At 43.1% G+C, this 24770-nt stretch overlaps 1 protein-coding gene across 2 annotated transcripts in view; it reads left to right on the forward strand.

The window, feature by feature from the left end:
* Positions 1–24770, forward strand: part of Tbxas1 (thromboxane A synthase 1) — a 179527-nt gene that overhangs the window by 51978 nt on the left and 102779 nt on the right. For both annotated transcript variants that reach the window (XM_090333403.1, XM_090333404.1), the window contains exons 3-4: positions 20320–20413; positions 23901–23953. In XM_090333403.1, coding sequence (XP_090189529.1) covers positions 20320–20413; positions 23901–23953 — 147 coding nt within the window. The remainder of the gene's footprint in view (positions 1–20319; positions 20414–23900; positions 23954–24770) is intronic.

Here is a 24770-nt window from a genome sequence, read left to right on the forward strand (position 1 = left end):
TCCAGAACAAGAGTACGAGGTGTGACTGTAAAGTAATGTGACTGATTATTTTAGCATACATACCAGAACTTATACAGTCAAATGAATTTTATGACCTTCAAAGGCAGTTTTCTGATAGGCTGAACCTTCACTGCAGACTTGCTACTATCAGAAAATACGACCTCAAGACTGTCCTGTGAGATGGTGATGGGGCGTCTTGATGTCATTTCTGGAAACCCTCAAGGCAACAAATCCTCGTTGAGGGTGGATTGATTAAAAAACAAAAACAGGGGCTGGGAGTTTGGCCTAGTGGTAGAGTGCTTGCCTAGCATGCATGAAGACCTGGGTTTGATTCCTCAGTAACCCATATATAGAAAAAAAGCCAGAAGTGGTGCTATGGCTCAAGTGGTAGAGCTCTAGCCTGAGAAAGTTCAAGGACAGTGCTCAGGCCCTGAGCTCAAGCCTAGGACTGGCCAAAAAAACCAAAAACAAAGCAAAACAAAAATAAACAGTCCTGATTTGGGCAAATAGGTAAGTAAGCAAGGTAATATTATTTGCAATCCAAAATAACATATGATTATAAAATGATAATGCTTTCTAGGCATTGCTGCGGTAATAGATCAGTTCTAGGAATTGTGTGGAAACGTCACACTCACTGGGAAGATGACTTGGGGTGTGTGTATGAGTGTGTTGGTCCGGGGATTTGAACTCAGGGCCTGGGTGTTGTCCCAGAGCTCTTTTGCTCAAAGGTAGTGCTCTGCCACTTGAGCCCCCGCTCCACTTCTGGCTTTTTGGTGGTTAATTGGAGGTAAGCTGGGTTATCTTTGCTTGGGTTAGCATTGAACCATGATTCTCAGATCTCAGCCTCTTGAGTAGCTAGGATTATAGGCCTGAGGCACTGATGCCCAGCTTTTGTACTTTTGCTTGTTTGTTTAAAGAAAGCAATGGCAATATTCTCACTGCTTATAGTATTTGCTGTCTAGGAAGGGATTTAGGGTTCTGTAACATCTAGTCTGAGGGGCAGAAATGAAACAAGAATCTTGGTTATTCCAGAAAGAAAATAGCCATCAGATTTATGTCTGAGTCTTCCTGAGCTGCTCAAGGCTTGCTTGGGGCATCTTTTCACTGGGAGGAAGCAGGCACTCCCAGAAACAAAGCTATGGAACGACCCCTTTTCCCACCCCCAGATGCTGCAAGGACAAACCTCATAGCTATCACTTGCCACTGAAGATAAGTGCTGTCTTCCACAGCCTGTCCTTAGCCTTGCATGGACTTGTTTTGCGGGAGGGAATGCACATCTGTGTGGGGGTGGGGGGAGACTGGGGAGAGGAGGATGGGGCAGACGCTGTTGTAAATTGGCTTCAGTTATGGAGTGCCAGGAACATGTGCTCTTGTAGTTCCTGGGGGATGGAGTAAGAAAGGTGTTCCCCAGGATCCCTGGGCGAGGAATGGCTCTGGGCCACTCCCAGGACCGTCCTGTACCTCTGTGTCTTCACAATGGTGCCTTTTCCAGGATTTGTTTTCAGGGACAGCCAGACCCCAAACAGTCCCAGAAAGACCCCCCCCTCCCTTTTCTCACAGTATTTGGGAAAAATGGCATCAGACGCTGTCCGAAGGCCAAGTAACTCCTACAGAGAATGCCTCTCTCTCTCTCTCTCTCTCTCTCTCTCTCTCTCTCTCTCTCTCTCTCTCTCTCTCTCTCTCTCTCATACACACACACACACACACTCACTCACTCACGATTGTGACATGGGAAATTGGAGAGCAAGGCTGAGGAAGGTGAGATAATAAAGTGTAATAGAAGGGGATGTATTTGATTAAAGGACATTATAGACATGGATGGAAACTTCACAATGGAGCTCCTTTAGATAATTCATTTGAGCTAATTAAAAAGAAAAAGAAGCCCAAGACCAGCACTACAGAAGAAGAGATTGGGATTGAATGTAGGACACAGATGTTAGCAGATGTGGCAGGTGTGGGGGTTTATAGCATTTTCAGGATCTGTGAGAGGCCCTCTGACTCCCGCTGAGAGGTGGAGAAGCACCTTACCCCCAGCAAGGAGACCGCTTCCACTACCTCATCTATTGCTCAGCAGTGGTCACAATGGAATCTAGACTCTACCAGTAGCCATTGGTTTGTTTTTCTCTCCTGTCTCCCCAGATGCTGTGTTCTAGTGTCCAAACTGCAATGTGTATTTAAGCAATGATTGATTGATTTTCCCCATTTTCATTACTCAAACACAAGCCAATTGGAAGCTCTGTCAAAGAGAAGAGCTGATCAATGAGCTAACCAGCATTAGTGTACTAAGATATAACTCCACGCCAAATCAAAGAGACTTGACATTTTAGCTCACCTGCACCCCCGATTGTCAATAAACGCACAATGTACATTAGGCGCTCAGAGAAGGTGAGTTATCTCACACACTGCCACATCCCACCTTCACAAATCGATAGGCAGTGGGGGCCCCCAGGCTGGAAGAAACAAGAAGGGAATGTAGTTGGTTGTGTGTTTGCACCCTTTAACCCTCTCTGTACCCAGAGAGTGGGCAAAACCAGTAGCCTGGTCTCCTGAGTGGGCAGGAGAGGCAGCTGAGAAGTATGGCATTGTGAAAATCAGCCAGGCCCTTCATTCAGTGACAGACACATTGCTTTTTTGTTTTCTCTTTGAGGTGACCTTGGGCAAGTCATCTGTCTGGTTGGTGGAAAGCCACAGGAACTTGTTTCTCAGTATGTGGCACCACCTACTCTCAGGGAATTAGACTTTCTCTTCCCTGCCTTTCTCACATCCCATCAATCTCCCTTATCTTTTCTTCTCAATCTCTTCTTCTTAGTATGGTGGTGAAGGGCTTCTAGAACATTCTGTAGATGGAATTAGCCTCTCATCATGGGCTTCTTGTCTGGTATTCCAATCAGCTACCCCCAGACATGCAACCAACTGCTCACTCCCCCTGTGTGTGCCATACCACGATCCTTCCCTCCCTCCTGCCACTCAGGGCACTTCAGAAGGTGAGTTCTCCAGGGTAGCCCCAGACCCCACTCAGCTCTATGTCAGAGGACCCCACCTTTGCTCACAAATACACCTCCTATGCATCCTTCAGCTCTCCAATGAGGCTTCTCCTTCATCCTCTCCTGGAACAACTCACTCCAAAGCTGCTGAAAGTCCCAGGTTCTTTATCTAAAATGATTATTTTCCAGTCCTTCTCTTCTCTAAAGCATTGCCATCTTTGATGGTGATTTTTAGTCTCTCTGACATTGTTGGGTCCAAGCCATAGCCATTCATTGTATTGTAGGAGAAGAAAAATAATGTGATTCTTTGATTATAATCCAAATGACCCCATTTTAGAAATACAATAATGAAGAAGTGAAATGAACAGACATGTTTTAGTCAGCTACTGCTGTGTAACAAACCACCTCAAACTCCTTGGTGAATGGCCATGTTTATTTTTCCCATGATGTGTGGATGGGCTAGAGAGCAGCTCTATTCCAGGCTGAGAGAGGGATTCAAATCTAATCTTCTCATGGAAGATTGGGAAAGCTCTGGCCCTGAAAGTTCACAGAAATGAGAGAAATGTAACCGGAAACAGAAATGTCTATGTCAGAAATACCACCTTTCCTTGGTTAAGGTAACTCGTACATGCAAGCCTTATATTAAATGGGCCAGGGAAGAAGGAACTCCACTTTAGTAGCTGGAGGTGCTAGAGACTCACGAAGAGTGCTAGTGTAGAATTTGGGTACAGGGCAGGCAGGAAGAAGTAAAAGCCACAATCCCACCTGGCCCTTGTCCCAAGATCACATATTTGGATTTTAATCAAAACAAAATGAGGTCACAAATGATACAATAAAATAATAAAAGTAAACGGCGCAGTAGCACAGGCCTGTAATCCTAGCTACTCAGGAGACTGAGATCTGAGGATTGAGGTTCAAAGCCAGCGTGGCACTAAAAAGTCTATGAGACTCTTAACTCCAATTAATCACTAGAAAATGGGACGTGGGGCAGTGACTCAGGGGTAGGGTGGTAGTCTTGAGCTGAAGAGCTCAGGGACAAGGCCCAGGCCCAGAGTTCAGGCCCCATGACCCACAAATAATAACAAAAAATATAATAATAATTATAACAGTAGTAGTAGTAAACAAAAATCTTGTAGTTAGTGAGCACTGGAATAATTGGTTTATTTATTTATTTTTCGCACTAATCCCAGGGCTTGAACTCCTTAGAGCCTTGCACTCGTTTGGTTGCTTTTGTTTTTGTTTTTATTCATGCCTGGTGCTCTACTACTTGAGGCATACTTCCTGTCGGTCATTTTTCTCACTTTTTGGATATGGAGTGTCATAGATCTTTCTGCCAGTCTGGCAGATCTCAGCTTCCTGAGTAGCTAGGAATACAGGTATGAGCTACTGGCATCCAGCCTGGAATTTTTATTACACATGAAAACAAAGAATCTCTGAGAAAAGCCAGACAATAGTGGGGAAACTGGCACCCTGCCTTGCCTGTGGAGTGATGAGCTACATCAGAACTCCGTGTAGGGCTCAGGTGGGATCGAAGTTGAGCTTAAGAGTTTCTAGCCAAAGAAGGGGTGGAAGGGGTGGCTCCTTGATGGACCTCATGCACTCTCTAAGAAGACAGAGGATGGCTGGAGGAAGGGCCTATGATTTCAGCTCCAGTCTGGGAAAGCCAGGCTTAGGGGAGAATGTCTGAAGTCTAGACAGCCAGAGGGAAGCTGGATGCTCAGTACCCCGTGTTCTCTGCAGCCTAAAGTATAACAGCCAGGGGACACCCTTGCCAATTGTGAGCTGTATTGTTTAGGAGAAATTCATTGTTCTACTCCGGGCAGTAAATTTATGTATGTTCTTATGCCAAGCAATGTCGATGACTGAGACATAAAATAGTTCCAGAATTATTTTAAATGTGCTCATGGGTGCTAGAGCTCTACTGGGCTATTAAGGGGTGGGGTGGGGAGTAGTTGATAATATTTCTTTCCAGAAACTTCACCTTGGGTGCTGGCTGGTGGCTGTCAGAAGGGGGTGTTTTATATTACTAAACCTATAGCACTGTATTGGAAACGTGGGTTTCCAAATACTTTTTTAAAAAAGATGTCACAGTGTCATGCCCCTCCATCATTTCCTCTCCCCCAGGGAGCTGCCAGGAGTCAGAATAGTCGGGGAGGATGAGGGGGCAGGGGAGCTCTTGCTCTGTCTTGGATTAGGGGAAGGCAGGAGCCCTGTTGAAAAGTGCTGGAGAGATCCACATGGAGAAGCCTGAGGAGAGTTCTGTAAGTGATCAAGGAAGCAGGTTCCCCAGCTTGATTGTAACTTTCTGGGAGATCCTGATCCCAAAGACCTAGTTAATCTGCATCTAGATTTCTTCTGAAATAATACAAGCTTGCTGTTTGAAGGCACCTGTCGGGGGTGGAGAATTTGTTTCGCAATAGTAACTGACTAGTACAGATGGCGAGATACAAATGGCTAAGAGGAGAAAGAACTAGGGCAAGGGACTGGAATAATGGTTTGATTTTGAGGCACAGGGGCAGACAATGGATCCATCTGTGGGTTGGCTATAGGGAAAGGACCAGGAGGTTCTGTGGGTCTGAGCATCTGGTACAGAGCCCAGAAGTACCATGCATCCATAGTGATGAGAAACAGGCACTGAGAGTCAGCCATCTTAGACTGGAGCTATGTATAACATCTCCACTAGATTCAGTTGATCGCTGTAGCTAAGAGATAATCAAAGGCCGATGGGTAAACTTGTGAAGAATGCAGTCAGGACAAAAATGTGGAGATTATAGCAATAAACCAAATGCAATGGGATCATAGATCTTTTGGGGACTCGCACAACATCCTTTTGTTCCTTTGACTTGCCTAAGTACTTTGTACTATGCTCAAAGCCAAGAGTCAGAATTGCTTTCCAGGCCTTTTCTGGACTACTGGGCATGTCACAAGGAGACAGAGGGATGGAAATATTGGCTGGTCTGGGAGACATAAGCTCACCTTCAATCGGAAGAGCTTTTTTCAAGGCCTTCTAGCTTCCAGACAAAGGAGCTTTGTGTCATCTTAGTGCATGACGCATATCCAGTGTCCCCTGTACCAGAGGCTCCTGTGTGCCAGTCAACAGAAGATTCGCCCCCTATACTCTTAGGCATAGATTAAGCCTTTACTGCTGACCCAGAGCTAAGTTGGTTGATGGATTTAAGGTCTGTGGCACAAGAGCCTTCAGCCACACCCATCTTCAGACGAGGGAAAGGCCTGTGTGCAGAATGCCCAGGCCTAGACAGGGGAAGAGTCTGGACAACTTGTGTTCTGCAAATACAACATGATAGACTATAGAGGCTGCTAGAGAGAGAATAGGCTGCAGAGTCTGAAGTGTGGGTTCAAATCTCCTCTCTGTTTCTTTTCTTTTCTTTTTTTTTTTCATTTTTTATGTTTTAAATTTGTTGCTATAAAGGTGATGTTATAGAGGTTACAGTTACGTAAGTCAGGTGAAAAGTATATTTCTTTTTGGACAATGTCCCTTGCCCTCTCCCAGTCTTTTCATTTTATTGACAGTATTGGGGATTGAACTCAGGGCCTCATACTTGCTGGTAAGCCCTCTCACTTGAACCATACTCCTCATTCTTTATTTTCTTGTACTTTGTTTTTCACATAAAGCGTCAGTTGGCCCAGGTAAACCTCAGGCTTAGAATTTCCCATCTCTACCTCCTGAGCAGCTGGAGTTACAGGCATAAGCTACCATACCAGTGTCAGCTCTGCATTTTGCTGCCTGACTTAATTTCTCTGAGCCTCAGTTTTCCCGTTTAAAAATTGGAATGAAGAGAGAATGAGGTCTTTTGTGTACAGCACTTCTTGAGATTCTTGCTGCCCCCCCAACCCAAGAAGCAGAGTACTGGTTCTGTTTATCATACTGCACACAAAGACAGCAGCTCTGGCTACCCTTCCTGACCTCTAACTAATTGTCTTTTGGGTTCAACTGAGGCACATATCTCTCTTGCACAACTCATGCATCTCAAGGGTTCTTTAAGGACTTCCTAAAAACAAGGGATTAGCCACAGATGACTAAGCATGGAGACAGAGCAGGTACCATAAATAGTGAATTTGGGCAGGATTAGCTTCTGACAAACAAAAACACAGTGTTCCCTATGCTTCCCTCCCAAGCTTGCCCCATGGGGGATGCCAGGAAACTCTGTGAGTGGCTATGGGAAGCATCTCCCTGAGTCTGGGGTGGCCTTTGGGGGCAGAGGCTCTGAGAGGAGGTATCCCTGTAGTAAGAGGCTGAAGAATGAGCTGGACTTGATAGTTATAAACAAAGATGGGCAGTATCAGGTGGAGGGCAAAGCTGTGTGTGCTCAGGAGAGGGAGAGGTGGAGGCATATTTAAGGAGGCACTCCCTGTCCAGGATATTTATCCAGGATATTTATGTACCAGCCTTGCTCTTGAAGGATTCTGAGATCAAGGGCCTCCTTAAATGTGGTAACCAGTGCCTTACTTGCTACCTCTTACATCCTCACCAAAGCCTAGAGTGGAAAATAACTTGGTGGAACTAGAAATATGCCAGATTGCCTGAGACTAAAGAAGGACCAAGACCACTGCAAGCGAGGCTGGAGTCAGGCTGAGGCCAGATCAACCACTGTCTGCTATACTAAATACAGGAAGTCAGAAACTGGTCTGAAAGTGACAAGGGACCATCAGAGAATTCTGTGCAAGGTTGCATGGTCACATTTGCATGTTGGCAAGTTCTAGCGCTGGTGTGGAGGGCTGATTGGTGAGGCTGGAGGCCAGGTGTGGACCAGGGGGAGTGAGTATTCCCATGGGAGAGAGACTGATGGCCCGGGACAAGGTAGGGGCAGCTGGCAGGAAGTGGGAAGAAGTCATTCAGAATAACAGTACTGCATCCCTGACGGCAGAGAACTGAAACAGTCACAGTTGACGCAGAAGTTTCCAAATCTTCAGCAATTTAGAAGCTATGGGCCGCTCTGAGACACAAGCAGAGGCACACAGAGGTGACCAGGGCTCCCCCAAATTCTAGGGAAAAAATCCTGGTCCTCACATAAGCTGTGGGTAGGAGGGCTCTGGAGGCAGAAACGAGTCTTGTACGTAACCCTGTGTGCCTCCAAACTGAATGCAGTGGCTCTGGACTTTCTCCCTCCTGCCTCTTGCTCACTGGCTTCCAAGTAGCCTTCTGAGTATCAAAAGTCCTCTTAAAGGTAGCTGGCTCAGGGATCAGACCAGCACAACCACGGTTCCACTCCCCATCCACATACATAGCACGCTGGGATTCTGTCTTGGCCCCATGATGTTGGGTCCAGAGCTGCAGTGTGCTCAGGACAAGCAGTTATAGAACAAGCCTATAACTGGGTGGGCGTCAGGGATTGTCAGGAGTCTGGGCGAAGGGGCCTTCGGGGAGAAAGGCTGGGATGAGAAGATGAGCTGCAAAGCAGGCTGCAGATGGGTGGGTTCTAAGCTGCAGAAAAAGCAAGTTCGGCAGCATGGGGTCAGCTATGGCCATGACCCGAAGCCAAGCCTGGGCCATGTGGAAGTACGAGGCCCACAGGGAAGCCTCTGGAACTGACTTCCAGAGACCAGGCACCTGCCCCGGGTCTGACGGCCTATCAACTTCAGCGGAGAAATTTCAGTGGAGAAATTTCAAAACACCCACTGGACGTGTGTTTCCCACCATTTCTATCAAAAGAAAAAGTTAAAAAAAAGGCAAAGCTGAGCTCTTGAAGCGTTAATTAAAGCACGGTGGTTTCTGTTTTGTAAAGCAGGGCTGCCACCTCATCTGGGATCATTGGTGAAGCACACAGCCTTTGTTATCCTTGACAAAGTGATTAATTCAGACTCCAGGTGAATTCCAGCTTCTCAACAGCTTTTGATGTGCTAAGATTCCCCAATGAGGACATCATCTGTTACTTAAGCCCCTACCATGAGAGTGAGAGCAGTGCTTTTCCATGAGGCCCAGTCGGTGAATTGGCATGTGGGGGTGGGGCTCAATCTCAGCTGTTCCTGGGGGAGCCAGAGTCCTTTCAGGGGTCTTGTGGCAAGGCTGTTGCTGGTCTGGGAAGATGACATTAGCTTTCACCTCTATAGAGAGTAGTTTTAGGACCTTACCCCTAACATCTGCTCCATGGCCTCATTGCTTCCACCTCCAAGTAGGCAGAATTGTAGCACTGAGTGCTGGAGACAGAGAAGTGAGTTGGAAGTTGAGGGAAACAAAAGCTCCCATCCCAAGACAAGGTAGGGCCTGCCAAGGGCTATGTCCTGTCTCCTGATTCCTAAGCCGCCTGATGCAGAAGGCAACTTTAAAGGATTTCAATGTATTTTAATATGTTTATATATATGCATTTAATTAATCCATTCTTTTTCTCCCTCCCATTCTGGCTTTGGACAAAAGTATTCTGTTGCTCCTACCTATTATTATTCTATTAGATTTTCTAGTGGGAAATTCAGTCCAATAACCAATACCACCTACCCCCAAAGTATTTCATAAATATAGTCATTTCCTTCGTTTGATGACATCATGCAATCGTTTTGTTCTAGTTTAAAAGCCGAAACAAAGGCTGCATGTTTGCTCACATTCTTGGTCATTCTCCTGCAATTGTCAGTGGGATGAAGGCCAGAATTGTCCCAGCACCCATCCAGGGGCCACCTAGGATCAAAGTGGAGCCCTGGGCTGGAGGCCTCACACTCAGCTCTCCCTTCTTAGCCTCCACTTCTAACCCATGTCCCCTTTAACATCCACCATAAGCTTAGAGGGTGTTGTCTGAGTGTTTTTCTGACAGGGCTGAGTTTTCTTGGGGGTGGAACAGGCATTTAAAAACACACATTCTGAAGTCTCTTCCTGTGGCTTTGTCTCCAGTATTCGGAGCCCACAGGGTGTGTCCTGTGACTCATCTGGTGGGCCTCAGAGCCCAGCACCTTCTCTTAATAAGGCTCAATGATGTAATGAGAATCGTGGTTGTTGGGTGGCTTCGATACTGCTGTCCTCAGGTTAGTGGTTTTCTGGGGATTGATCCTCTCAGAGGGCCTTGGGTTTTGGTTTGGTTTGGTTTCCACACTGGCTTTGGTGAGAAACAAGAATATAGGGACTATTTTCTACCTTTCCAATGTCAGCAAATACTGTCCAATTGTGAGAAGCATCATGAAGATAGGAATTGGTTAGACAGAATCAGAATATTCTGCAAGGATCTGAATAGCAGTGCTTAGAGCACTGTTGGCTGTTGCCTGCTCTTTTCTGTCCAGCATTGTAAGCTGTAAGAGCCACAGGCCAGGCATGGCTGTCATGATCCACTGGGCATCCTGGCACCTGGTACCTAGTACCAGGCTGGCTGGTCCATTTCTCTCAGAGAAAGTGGCCCATTTACCTCATGCTGTTTAGCATGAGAACTTTCTTCTTGCCTCTTTTCTCCTTCATGATGGTAAACTCTGGGTCTTAGTTTGAAAAAAAAAATCCATAGCCAAGTGCAGACTGGCTTTCTGTAGTTCTGAGATTGTGAATCAGGAGCCTGTGGGTCGTTTGGTCCAATCTACCATGGGTATTCTGCGAGAAGACTGAGAGGGCCTTCTCTGGTCATAGCATCCAACTATTCACCAAGCCATAAGCTGATCGCATTTGACACAGTGACTTCTGTGACCAACCTGGAACATTCCATCCCCTGAAGTAGTGGTGGATGAGAGATGGCAAGTGAAATCATTGGGCTGGGGGAGGGGGGTATATGCAAAGACTTAATCATCCATTATAAAGAATTATTTTACTTTTTCAGAAGTATAGAGATTGAACTCAGGGACTCATTCACTAGCACCTGGCAATATCAGTTTGTTGTTGGTGTTTTTGTTTTTTAACATTCTTATGGTTGAATTATGCATGATCAGACATAGTATCACACGTTAATTAACATCTCATAATGGTGACACATATTTTTGCATTACTATGAACTCGTAGATTTTTAATGTATCTATAGTGTTCTTACCTGACTAAATTGTCCATTCAAGACATACCCCATATTTTGCTGGCTAAAGCACTGTGTCCATAGGGCTAGTTGGTTCTGGGGCGGATCTGTTCTTTGCCTGGCTGGTGTGTGGCTTCATCCCCTAAACCTGTTTCGAGTCTTCACTTTGACTGAAGGAAATGGTGAGGATGTAGAATCCTCCAACTTGCAGGGATGTCATAGAATGGACAATTGTGCACCCTACCAATTATCTGAGATTCCTGGCTCAAGCAGTGAATGAGCACGTTGCAATGGTGATGATCTGGAGCTGGCCGAAGCACTCCCGATTTAGAAAAGAACTCAAAACAAGGCTTCATGTTTAAACATTGATAAAAGTTTATGATTTGAGGAAATCTTTTGATATTTTAAGTTTAAAATGCCCAGTATACGTAAAAAAAGCGTGCAGTTATAAAAATAAACATTAAAAAATGAAGAAAAGATGCAATTATGTTGCAAGATTGGAAAAGAGGATCGGAGCTCAGTGGAGTGAGTGGAACTATTGGCTAGAATCAAAGACTCAAAGATTTGTTTGTATCCTGATGGGAGTGATCAAGTGTGAATGAAGAAATCAATGAAAATTAAGGGGAAAAAACACAATAGAGTAACATGTGTAGACAGACAAGAGAGAAAAGGAACCAAGATGAAAGGACTCTGCGTAATGAAGGCTCCCGCTCTCCCTCCCTGTCCCGGTCATCAGCTCATTAACTTCTGTTATTATTCCAGGTAACTGGTGCTAAGTACGCTGTGTTCTCAGCACATTCTCTGTGTGTTTCCTCATTGCGGTTTACCCACATAGCCTAGCCTAGAAGACAGGACAGGAAGGGACAGGTTAGTGGAAGGGACCGTATTTGAAACTTGGCTGATCTGGTTTGAACTCTATCTAGCTCAATCGTTTGCAGCACTTGAACCTTTTCTTTAAGTTTTAATTTCCTAACCAGCACATGATTTGTATCTCTCCCTCCCTATATTTGTTGTGTCATAAAAGATAATGTATAAAAAATGTTTACCATAGTGCCCAGGACATAGAAAACAATATCACTTGTTATAAATTATAATGATAGCCATGATTATATAATTTATATGTCATTACCGATATATAATGTTTCTTATATCATGATAAAATTGTGTTTAGGCTAATGGCTGCAATGATTTCATGGAACTTAGAATAGTGAAGAAAGAATTCACGTCAATCTCCTTTGACGCCAGCCAATAGCTCCATTCACTCCACTGAGCTCCAATCTTCTTTTTTTTCATCTTCTAACCTAACTGTACCTTTTCTTCTTTTTTATTTTTATAATTGACACAAATTTATTATATCACATATTTATATTATATTGTATAGTTATTAGCAGTCTTCATGTAGTAGTGAAAAATATAAACAGTTCACTTTTCTGAACTTTTGGGGACATTACAATTTCTTTTGTATAGGGTTAGACAGAACTAATAAAGAAGGTCTTGCAATTCTAAGTATTTGTTTCTCTGCAATTTGCTTGTGTACATTTTCTAACACATTTTATATTGTGAAATCCACTATTAAAATGCAACTCTTATACAACAAAAATAGCATATTTTGAAATGAGTGGAATGCAACTGAATAAACAGCAATTTATAGCTTTAAGTGTATTCATTTAAAATAAGTTAAAATTTAAGAAGCTAAAATTTTAGAAATGAAGAGAAAGTACCCATCAAAACAAAAACAAAAAATAGAAGGGAGACTATAATCAAAGAATAGCGCAAAATAATTAAACAGAAAACAAAAATTAGAATGATCAACATATGAAAAAGTTAACACTTAAAAGACTAAAAATCTACACAAGTTATACAAAACTACAAAACTACAGCAAGACTAGTCAAGAAAGACATTTCTAGGGCCAGGAGTTTGGTTTAGTGGTAAACTACTTGCCTAGCATGCATGAAGACCTGGATTTGATCACATACATAGAAAAATCCGAAAGTGGTGCTATGCCCCAAGTGGTAGAGCTCTAGCCTTGAGAAAGCCCAAGGTCAGTGGTCAGGCCCTGAGTTCAAGTCCTGGGACTGGCAAAAGAAAAGACTTTTCCAAGAAATTAAAAATAGAAGGCAATGCCATTACTTTAATAAAAAACCTATTAAAAATTAACCACAGAATCTCACAGTTAATTTTAAAATATTAGATATATTCCACTCCTATTAGGGATATAAACTTATCTTTGATTCTTTGATCATAAAAGAGAACACAATCTCCTTTGACTCTAGCCAATAGCTCCATTCACTCCACTCAACTCCAATCCTCTTTTTTCATCTTCCAACATAACTGCATCTTTTCTTCTTTTTTATTTTTATTTTTATAACTGCATCTTTTTAATGTATAATGGGCATTTTAAACTTAAAATATCAAAACATAAAGGTTTCCTCAAAAATAAAAATTTTTATCAATATTTAAACATGAAGCCTCATTGATTCAAGAAGAAGAAAAAGAGGCATCGTTACTACTTCTTTCTAACATTGACTTAGAAAACCTAGCCAATGTAATAAGACAAGAAAATGGAAGAAAGACAAAAGTCTTAAAAAAAAGACAAAAATTGATATTATTTGCATTAAATATAATTGTCAGCACAGGCAGTTAAATAAATTTCATATGCAAACCACGAGAACTAATAAAGGTTAAAAGGATCACTGTGTATAAGTTTGGCATTAAAAATGATATGTCTACAGATGAGAAATTCCAATAACAAATATATGTGAACATATTCAGGCATAGTTTTCTATGCATAAAATTATTAAATTGTTACCAAAGGACAGAGAGAAGAAAGTCACTGGAGAAACATACCACATTTATAGATGAGAAGAACCAAATGTTATAATCTGTTGGTATTCTCAACATTAATTTAGAAATATACTTGCAATTCCAATAAAAGTCCAAATGGGATTTAAAAAAATCAGCAGATTAATTCATTTAAAAATTAGAAACAAGAAAGCAAGATATGAAGAAAATACTTTAGGGTTGTAATAGTCAAAATAGTAAGCCACTGGCATAAACTAGACAAGAGGGACAAGACACCATTACTACAAGGAGCATGGTAGAGATGGCGGTATAAATCCATGGGGAGAATGGTCCAGGCGACAAGCGCACTGCATCTTCACCCTATAGCTGGTAGGGTTATTTTATCAGGGCCTCCACGAGATATCTGTCGTGCTGAACAACCTGTTCAAGCAAAACCTGGCTCACCCTTCCCTCTGATGATTGGTTTATCTTTGCAGCCTCCTGTGTGCTGAGAGAGGTCAGATCCTCATTCTTGGGGAACAAACCACTCACCATTACAAATTAGGAAACCAACATTGTTCTTTTCACGTTGTGTCGTGGAAGGTGGGTGGACACATGGCCAAGTGTGAGCAGGAAGGTCCCCAGTCTTAAGGATCAAACTGAAGTCAGGTTTCCAGGGAATGGAGACTGGAGGAAACTTTCTGGGGATGCCACGACATAGCCACAGCACTGAAAGGGGAACCGACCAGGCCTCACAAGCAAACTCAGTATTTCACAATTTCCCCACAGGAAACAGAGGCATGACTGAAGCTACTCTATCCTCACAGCTTTCTTGCTGTAGCTGGGGGTGCAATGGGACAAGGCAAGAAAGAAAAGTCAACCATCAAAGTTGAAGTTGTCTATTTTCTAAATGAATGAAAACAGTTCAGAACTGGCCAGCTAGGTGCTGTTCTCTCTGTGTCTACACGTATGTGTGGCGTCAACTTGCAGGATTTATTAATACCTGACCAGTCTTTTTTCCCTTCCCTTCGCCTCCCTTCTCTTCCACTCCTGTTCCCTTCCCTTCTTTCCCCTCATCCCTTTCCTCTCTTCCTCACTCCTCTCTTCCCATCTCTTCTCCTTCCTCCTTCCCCTTTCTCTCCCCTCTCCTATTTTCCTTTCCTTCTCCCCTTCCCTTCCCTCTTCCCTCACTTGTCCTGAGCTCTTCCCTTATCCTCCTCACTCTCCCATCCTTTACCCTCACTTTCTTAGTAGTCAGGTACTCTGCCACTTGAATCCCAGTCCTTTTACTTTTAGTATATCAGATAGGGTCTTCTCATACAGGTGCATAGCCCCTCACCCAGTCTCTAAGTGAATCCTTAAACAGTTAATGCAGCATTATTCTGCCTGATAACTGAACAATTGTAAGAGATAGACAAAGGAGGGGTAGGGAAAGAGCAAGGGGGTGGAGAGAAAGGAGGGAGAGGGACGGAGAGAGACAGAAAGGAAAAGAGAACAAAGTAGAGGAGGAGGAGGAGGAGGAGGAGGAGGAAAGGAAGAAAGGAGAATGAATTTCAACATTGGGAAGTAATTTTTAAATTGATGTAGAAGGTATAGTGAAAAATATTCTTTTTCCTGAGTAATGAAAGAAATGCAGAAATCAAGATACATTGATCATGTCCACCAAATTAGAAAAAAAAATAACCTTAAAAGACTGATGAAATGAGAATGAGACAGTGAGACTAAACAGGGAAGACTTTCTGGAAAGTATTTGGCATTTAGACCTGTGTTGAAAAGTAGTGACTTGTGAATTCCAGGTGTGGAAAATCTTCATGCACACTTATGTCTGTGAGAGTAGTATATAGCCATAAATAATATCCATGCTAATTAATATAGAGAAATAAAAATGAAAAATTAGGGAGTATGTAGTCTCAAATATATACAATACACAGAAAAAAAATGATCAGGGAGACTCAGGAAGAGACTATACTTTCTTTCTTGCCCCAAAGTCTTTTACATGCCTCAAGATTTGCCTTCTGGAAAGCAAATCTAGATCTCATGTTCTGCTCCCAACTCTTTCAAGCCTTCAAACACACAACAGTTTAACTCTGTCTCTGATGAAGCTCACCACTTGTTGTAGAGTGACAGTGGGTTTCCCTTCTCTGAGGAGTAGGCACATGGGTTGATGACTCCCTTGGCTTCACCTGGTCTTGTAGCCTCACAACTCTTACCCCAGGAGAGGCTGTTTTCTGCCAGAGTACTTTGCCACTTCAAAAGTATCAACTACCTCTGGAATTTCCCAAAACAGCTAACCATGTGGAAATTATTTGTTAGTTATGGTGAAAGTGGAATGAATAAACCCAGGAGCTGGCTGCGCCCAGACACATACTAGAGGACAGACCAGTTCCTCTAAGACTGCATAAGACATGCAGTGAGGACAATGCTGTGGGACAAACTAGCACTGGAGTGCTTCTTTTGCTCCAAATTTCAATCCATTTGGGCCTATCCTATGATTCTTCAACGTATGCCCAACTTACCACACACCTATGTGAAATCTGTCAAGATAGCATATTTGTCCTGAGGAAACTGAAACACTGAGAACATTCCCAGCTTTTCCATTTGAGCCTTATGTTGAAGATAGGGCATATGGCTCCATTTATTATGAGAAGGGACAGGATAAGTATTACCACTGTCAGGGCAGGATTTATCTCCTCTAGAATTTAATGACTGCCTTAACTGTGAAAATAAAACCAAAGAATGCTCTCTGAAGCTATATCTTTCTGTTGTCATTTCTAACTTCAGTATCCTTAATGTAAACAATGGCAGATGTCCATAATCATAATTGTGGGATTCATTTGCATTAATTCCTGTCAAAGGAAAGCTGTTCTAAATATCATCTCACACTGATCGAGGGATGACTGTGTATTACCTGCTTTTCCCAGTTGCATCCCAGGCCACCTGTACATTTTTTGGATGGCACAGAGCTTAGTGACATAAAAGAGAAACTTTTTTTACAATGATGATTTTTTTTTGTCAGCCGTGGGACTTGAACTCTGGACCTGGGTGTTGTCCCTGAGCTCTTCAGCTCAAAGCTACTGCGCTACCCCTTGAACCACAGCGCCACTTCCAGTTTTTCTGGTGCTTAATTGGAGATAAGAGTCTCTCAGACTACTTAATGCCCGGGCTGGTTTTGAATCACAATACTCAGATCTCAGCTTCCCGAGTAGCTAGGATTTCAGGAGTGAACCACTGCACTCGGCTTACAATGGTGATTTTTAAAGTAACAGGAGGAAAACATGAACAATTTTTCGTTGACTCTCTAAAATTCAATTATGAGTGTCCCTGGGATCAGTTTCCTATGTTAAAGTACCAGAAGCATCTGGAAGGCCAGGGGTCTGAAATCCCTTCTTTGGCGTTCCCTACTTGATTTACAGACAGTTTGTCCTCTTGCTGCCTTCACTGTCACTTTGTGCCCTCTATGTGTCTTTGTCTTCTCCTGGGCATTTTCCAAGAAAGACCTTTGTCACTGCATTAGACAGACGTTCTACTTCAGTATGACTTCATCTTAGTTAATTACCTTTACAACGATTCTCTTTCCAAATAAGGTTATCATTCTCAGGTTCCCAAGGGCTAGGACTTGAAGTTATCTTTCAAAAAAAGATATTATTACTTTGTATTATTAATTATTATTTAATAAGACATATAAAGGTAGTGGACAGAGGGGTCACAGTTGTATAAATCAGGTAAAGAGCACATTTAGTTTTGGACAATGTCATTCTTTCCCTTGCTCTCTCCCAGTTTTTCCCACAAGTTGTATAGTTTGATAGTTTGTTTTCAACATAGTATCTAGTGAGTACCACTGCTGCATTTGTTTAACCCTTGTCCTTCCATTTCTGCGCCTCCCCCTCTTACCCCCCAACGACAAACAAACAAACAAACAAGACAAAAAGAAAATAAAACAAAAAACAGGACATTAAAAAGCCAAAACACCTCGTTTCCATTTCCTCAGTTCATTTTGACAAATATCACTTTGTACGATCAGATGCACATAGGCGTCGCGCCTTTGTGCTCCTCTCCTAAGAGTATCAAATTATCATTTTGAGCTTAGCACCACGGATTCCGGCCAAGAATTTGGGGCTAGGAGCCTGAATCCAAAGGGCATGAAACAAGGAGGCGGGAGAGGAAGTAGGAGGAGACTAAGTGAACTCACAGGGCAGGCAGCATGCAAACCTGCCGGGGAGGCCTTCCCTGGTAGGTTTGGTGGTGAGACTCTGGCGGCTGCTGCTGATAGTTGGCCAATTCCCAGCTGAAGACGTCACATTTCTGCCCTGAAATCTGCGCTTAGGCCCAGGACATTCTCTGCTGTGGCCATATGTTTGAAAAATGTCTGAATTTTGTGCAGAGACACACGGGCAGTGTTCTTGTAAGTGAAGTTACATAATTAGGGCATGGGCTTGCATAATAATCAGCATGTGTAATTAGGCACAGACGTCTTGTCCTTTAATTAGACAATCAAGACATCTAATTACAAAAATGAAGATGTAATTACGTGGCCCAAGATCTTCATATTTCTCTTTTACTCTATCAGAGACTCCATTTAGAAAATAATTCATAGAAATGGATGAAAAAAATGCAACTAGATTCCTGATTTGAGGATGTTAGAGAGGAGGCGAGGGAGATGCTGTAAGTCTTCTTTGATCCCTCTCATTGGGTAAAAGGGCCATTATTTAAAATACCATCGTCTACTTGAAAGAGTAACTTTTGCCCACTGTGCAGGGGCACACATGCACGGAGAGGAATGCAGGCATGACTAATCCCCATCACTCACAGGGGGCTGTGGTGTGGTTTGTAAAGACATCCAAGCATGGGCTTCCGTGTGAAGTCCGGGGAATTCATTCTATCCTAACAACAGCCCCAGATGATGGAAATCGTGGTGGTTATGGCAGAGGCATATGCCTTCCCCTTCTGTCCTGTTTGATTCTCTCCTGTGGCCTCTGGAAATGGAGACACATGGCTCAGAAGAATAGAAACCCATCCCCAAGCTGTCTTGCCTTGCTCCGAATGTTTGATGTTGTGCAGAAATGTCCCTGTTTTAAGTGCTGCCTCTCAGATTGCAGGTAGACTGAAGGATAGGGAAAAAATTCCACTTTGTGATAAATGAGTGATTCTAACCATTGAGTTTTGTTGAGTTCCGATTCCCTTTGGAAGCCAGTCTGTGGAGTTTTTCCCAGTCTCGAAATTGTGCTTTGGCTGATCTCTGCATGATGCTAAACACTCAGTTTGACTCATTAATTTTTCTGAACTAACTGAACTTTTGACCTAATTGGCTGGTTGGTTAGGGATCAGGGCCATATGGCCATGGTTTTCTAAGCCAGGCTTTAACTCCTGTTATTCTTTTCTTCCCATAAACTGCTGAAATATCCTAGTAATTCCAATGTTTTGACAGCCACACTGTACTGCTGCCTTCTCTTGGAAAGTGGCACGGAAGTCTGTCAGACCACACTTCCTGGTTTTTGATTAAGAAAGTCTGCTTCTCATATGGTTGCAAGCAAAGGGGGAAAAGGACTAACAGAGGTTGGTTATAATTTTCTAGTCTTCTCTCCATGATCTGCCTTCATCTCCTTGTGTTCCTCCTCCTCCCCCTCCTCCCCCTCCCCTTTCTACTCCTCCTTCTCCTCTTCCTCCTCCTCCTCCTTCTCCTCTTCCTTCTCCTCCTCCTCCTCCTTCTCCTCTTCCTTCTCCTCCTCCTCCTCTTCCTCCTCCTCCTCCTCCTCCTCCTCCTTTGGTTGGTTGTGGGGCTTGAACTCAGGGCTATGGTACTGTCATTGAGCTTTTCTTCTCAAGGCTAGTACTCGACCACTTTGAGCCATAGCTCTACCTCTTGTTTTCTGGTGGTTAATTAGAGATAAGAGTCTCACAGACTTTACTGCCCAGTCTGGCTTCGAACCACAATCCTCAGATCTCAGCTTCCTGAGTAGCTAGGGTTACAGGTATGAGCTACTAGTGCCCTGCTCTAGCTCCTTAAAAAATTTTTTTCTATGTTGTTTTCTATAGAAAACAATCATCAGTTCATCTCTGAGCCTTCCAAGCAATTACTCGTGATAGATTTAGAGGCAAATCTGAAGATCATATGTTGATGCGCTCTGGGGAGGAGGAGGGGCAGTTGAGCTCCTTCATCCTGAAGGCATCTCCCAACTCAAGGTTTCCAGATCCCTGGTCTCTGGTCCATCACTCAGGAAATTCTGACTGAGTTCTCTTATTGCTCTTGTTACTCTTTTGCGTACTACTAGGACTTGAAATTTGTTCTTAGTCATGTTCACTGGAAATTACTTTTCTATTCTTTTTTTTTGCCAGCCCTGGGCTTGAGCTCAAGGCCTGAGCACTGTCCTTGGACTTTCTCAAGGTTAGAGCTCTACCACTTGAGCCACATCACCGCTTCCAGCTTTTTTTCTATGTATATGGTACCAAGGAATCGAACCTGGGTCTTCGTGCATGCTAGGCAAGCACTCTACCACTAGGCCAAACTCCTGGCCCTACTCTTCTATTCTTATTTCCAGAAAATTCAATTTATCCAGTTCCTAACAGGACCAAAAACATGAACAGAATCCTCAGTTTCTTGGATTTTAACGTTTGTTCTTTTCCTCAGGTATTCTACATCAGCATTCTCAAGACTGGAGAAGCTGGGCATCAGACACCCCAAGCCATCTCCTTTCATTGGAAACCTGATGTTTTTCCGCCAGGTAAGGCATGAACTCCCTGGGCTTGGGTGGTACAGCCTTTCCCACGAAGATCCGGACTTGCCTAGCTCACCCCAAGTGGTCTGTGTGTGAAGATGCTATGTGATGCAACGAGATGTGCCGACAATGTTCTCTCTTGTCACCCATCAATATGATGGAGTCGTGTCCTTTACCCATGATTACTTCATGAGTCCCATGGGACCGGGACTGGCCATGGGAGATTTGACTGATGTGTGAATGACAGCGGTGGAAAACCCAGGTAGTGTATGTATGAATTTTTGACCTTCTGCAGTAATCCTGCCAAAAGCCAGGCAGAGTCCATGTTTCTCTGTGATTCCTGGCATCCTGGATCTGTTACCAAAAATTTCTACCTCAGTACTTCCTGATTTCTTGTGTCTCCCGCTTAGAATGTGCCCTGTTGTTTATCTTCCTGCAAGTCTCTTAAGTCAGTGTGGTGCCATCTGAATCTATGAGAGTGGAGGTTGGGGAAGACATATAGGGTTGAACTACTTCTCTTAGTTAACCCACTGTTCACCTCATGATAGTACTGGATTATGACTTATTTGATATTAAACTACTAAATGTGAGATATCATTCCATGGACATTTCTTCATCATTGCTCTGGAATCTGCTGGGCAGAATAAGCTCCAACTCTATTTGTTGAGCAATTACCCGTAGCTCAGAATTCGGGTTACTCATCTCCTCGAGTGCACCAGCAAATGGAGGTATGCAGTACCAAGGCGGGATTAGGTCGTGGAGATGGGAACTGTGGCCTTGCTTTACACAGGAGGGAGAACTGCCAGCATGAAGGCAGCCTACAGCAATGGCCATGGAAGGAAGAAACACAGACACCGGGGAAGGAGCACCATGTGTGCCACATCTTGAGTATGATGGCAAGGTGTCCACCAGCCTATATCTGCCAGGGGCCAAGAGCTCGGAAACCCTGGGAAATATGGTGACATGTCACTTGTTTACTCACACTTGGAAGGACAAGCTCAGAGCTACTCATGTTCCATCATTCTGGGGTGAGTGAGGTGTCCATGGAAATGCAAGATTCCCTTGCAAAGGACCACCCACAGTTTAGGTTAAACTTGTGGTGGTAAGGGCTTGGCACAGGATAGTGGTGGCAGCCACAAGGAAAAGAACATAGTCTGGAGGCCAGTGGCTTAGAGCACTGATCCTAGCTACTCAGCAGTCTGAGATCTGAGGATCAGATCTAAATCCTGGCTGGTGTAACTCATCTCCAATGAACCACCAGAACTGGACGTGGAGCTGTGGCTCAACCTGGTAGAATACTAGTCTTGTGGAAAAACTCAGGGTCAATGCTCTGGTCCTGAGTTCAAGCACCACAACTGGGGGAAAAAAAAGAACAAAAGAAAAAGAAAGAAGAAAAAGTAAAGGCAAAATTGGGAATGATGGTGCTGAGAATTCCAGGTAAAACGAGTTAATCATGAGCCTTAGATTTAAGCCAGGATTACAAGGAAAATGGCTATAGGAGAAGAGAAATTCAAAGTCAGAAAGCATATCTGGTTCTGGCACATAAGGCTTGCTTTATGTAAAGTATGTTGTCTTTGCATTGCCAGAGTGACATGTCATAGAAACAGCCCAGCAGGCACTTGGAGATAGGGACCCTGGTTTGTATCTTTGAAAGTTATTTTTTTTTCTCACACTAGGTTTTCTCATAAGCCTGGTGGTTTATCCTCCTAACTCATAGGGACATTGCCAGTAGAGCCACATCAGGAGCCAAGAGATTGTGTGTGTGCAAAGCCACACAAGAGCAGGAAAAGACTAGGTTTAGGCTAACCCTGATAATAACCCTCTTCAGGATACCCTCCTCCCTGCTCCCTAGATAGCAGCTCCTTGGCTCTAGGCCCAAAATAACTTCAGCTATTTTTGCCTTGTGATCTTTGCTTTAATTTCTTTTCTATCATTTCTGTCTCTTTCTCTGCCATCATCTCCTTCCAGTATTGTCATGTTGATTGCTTGTTCCCAGTATCTTAACCTCCTTCCCCAACTTGTTCTCTTCTGTGGCCAGAGAGTCTAAAACAGCTATCTCCTGAGGCTTCCTGCGGATCCTTGAAACAAGTGTGAAGAATGTTAGAAGTGTCAGATAGGAATTAGAAAGGAAATGAATGTGACCCTTTGCTGGGGGCAACCATCCTGGGTACTGAGTCGAGTAATGGATTTAGTCTCAGCATTTTGAACAAAACCAGTATAACTTAGTGTATGAGGAGAATACAGAGCAGTTGCCCCTTGAAAATTTCCCCAGATGCTCCTTTTCAGCCTATCCTTGTATACATAGATCCTTCCAAGTTCTTTCTAGAACTTGCTAGAACCTAATCATTACAATGCTGTTTTTTATATTCATGAACACTTTCCTTAATATGTGGCAAACTGAGCCCAGGAAATTCATTGGGTTTTGGGCCAGGAGTGTGGCCTAGTGGTAGAGTGCTTGCCTAGCATGCATGAAGCCCCAGGTTTGACTCCTTGGTACCACATACACAGAAAAAGGCAGAAGTTTGCTATGGCTCAAGTGGTAGAGTGCTAACCTTGAGAAAGCCCAAGGACAGCGCTCAGGCCCTGAGTTCAAGCTCAGGAGTGGCACCAAAAAAAGCAAGCAAGCAAGTATGCAAGCAAAGAAAGAAAGATTGATTGATTAATTGGGCTTAATGAGGCAAGGTCTATTTCCATTCAGGACATCCAGTTGCTCTAACGCTCAGCTATGGTCTCATACTATACTTATCACATTTACCCATATGTACCTTCCCCAACACAAATCCAGCACTTTTCACCCAACTACATCTGTGTATATTCTCATATAGACATCACTCCTGCCATATTGAAATTTTCTCAGCCTCAACCCATGTGAGGGCCTCATGTGTCCCATGCATTTGTCACCCCTACAGCACAAGGGTTCTAACATTTTTCTGACCCTCCACCCACTTTGTGCCACATATACCTCCTGGTATACTCCGCTATAAAAACATGCCCATGTTTTTTCCTTTGTGGAATTAATCTAAAGTAACGGTATACTTTGAATAGGTTGGTTTTAGTTAAAAATGTGTAACTTAGTTGGAAAGAATTCCAAATTGGTGGTAATTCTGATAGACTCAGAAGTTTATACATGTAGGTGCCATGAAAGGAACTTGGCCAAAGAGGACCTGAGCCACATTATAGGGGAAGGATAGGCACATATTATAGATTAGCCTGAACACGATGTTTTAGTGGCAGTTTGGCACAATAGTTTAAGTACTAGTGACCTATTTCTTCCATTAAAATGGAGCTGCTGAAGAGTTGAGCTTGGAACTACCTTTTTTTAAAGCCTCTTGTTTATCCAATATTCTGGAGTACTTGAAAGCAATATAACTTGAATTTTTTATGGTTTATGTAATTTTGCTCTTACTTTTCTAGATTTTTTTTTAACCTGAGTAAATTTGAGAAGTTGAAATTTTGCTCAATCATTCTTACTGAAGTACTGTGTTTTTTGCAGGGTTTTTGGGAAAGCCAAATGGAACTCAGGAAACGATTTGGGCCTCTGTGTGGGTAAGGAGACTCAGCTTTTATTCTATATGTTTACATTTCTACATGTTGAGTGGATGTGGCAGAAATAGTAAGAAAAGGAATGTTACTTATGTTTTATGTTTATATTCACTCTTTTGGGATAGCACCTTTCAAATTTATTTTTAATATATTTTAAATGAATTTCATTGTGATACCTTCATATACATGTATTTAATGTACTTTGATCATACATATTCATACCTTCATCATTTTCTCTTGTCCCCCTCTCCCTCCTACTAGACTCCTTCCCTTTCTCAATAGTCTCTATTCTAGTTCTCTCTCTCTCTCTCTCTCTCTCTCTCTCTCTCTCTCTCTCTCTCTCTCTCTCTTTTAACTCTAGAGTCCATATATAAGCAAAACTATCTTGAAGGGCTAGGAATGTGGCTTAGTGGTAGAGTGCTTGCCTACCATGCATGAAACCCTGGGTTCAATCCCTCAGTACCACAGAAACAGAAAATTCCACGTGGGGTACTATGGCTCAAGTAGTAGAGCATCAGCCTTGAGGCTCAAGGACAGAGCCCAAACCCTTAGGTCAAGCCCAGGAATGGCAAAAAGATAAAAAAGGAAAAGGAAAAGAAAAACTATTTTGATACTTGTCTTTCTGAGTATGACTTCTTTTGCTTACTGTAATGAGCTCCAGTCCCATCCATTTTCCTAAAAATGGCATAATTTTCATTCTTCGTTATGACCACATAAACCGTAATTTTCTATGTGCAAGCATATTACATTTTTCTTTGTCTATTCATCTATCAATAGGCACCCGGGCTGATTCTAACTCTTATTGAGGGTCCACAAACAG

This window comes from Megascapheus bottae, chromosome 5, assembly GCF_031878675.1.
Source record: "Megascapheus bottae isolate mThoBot1 chromosome 5, mThoBot2.hap1, whole genome shotgun sequence".
NCBI classification, from domain to species: Eukaryota; Metazoa; Chordata; class Mammalia; order Rodentia; family Geomyidae; genus Megascapheus; species Megascapheus bottae.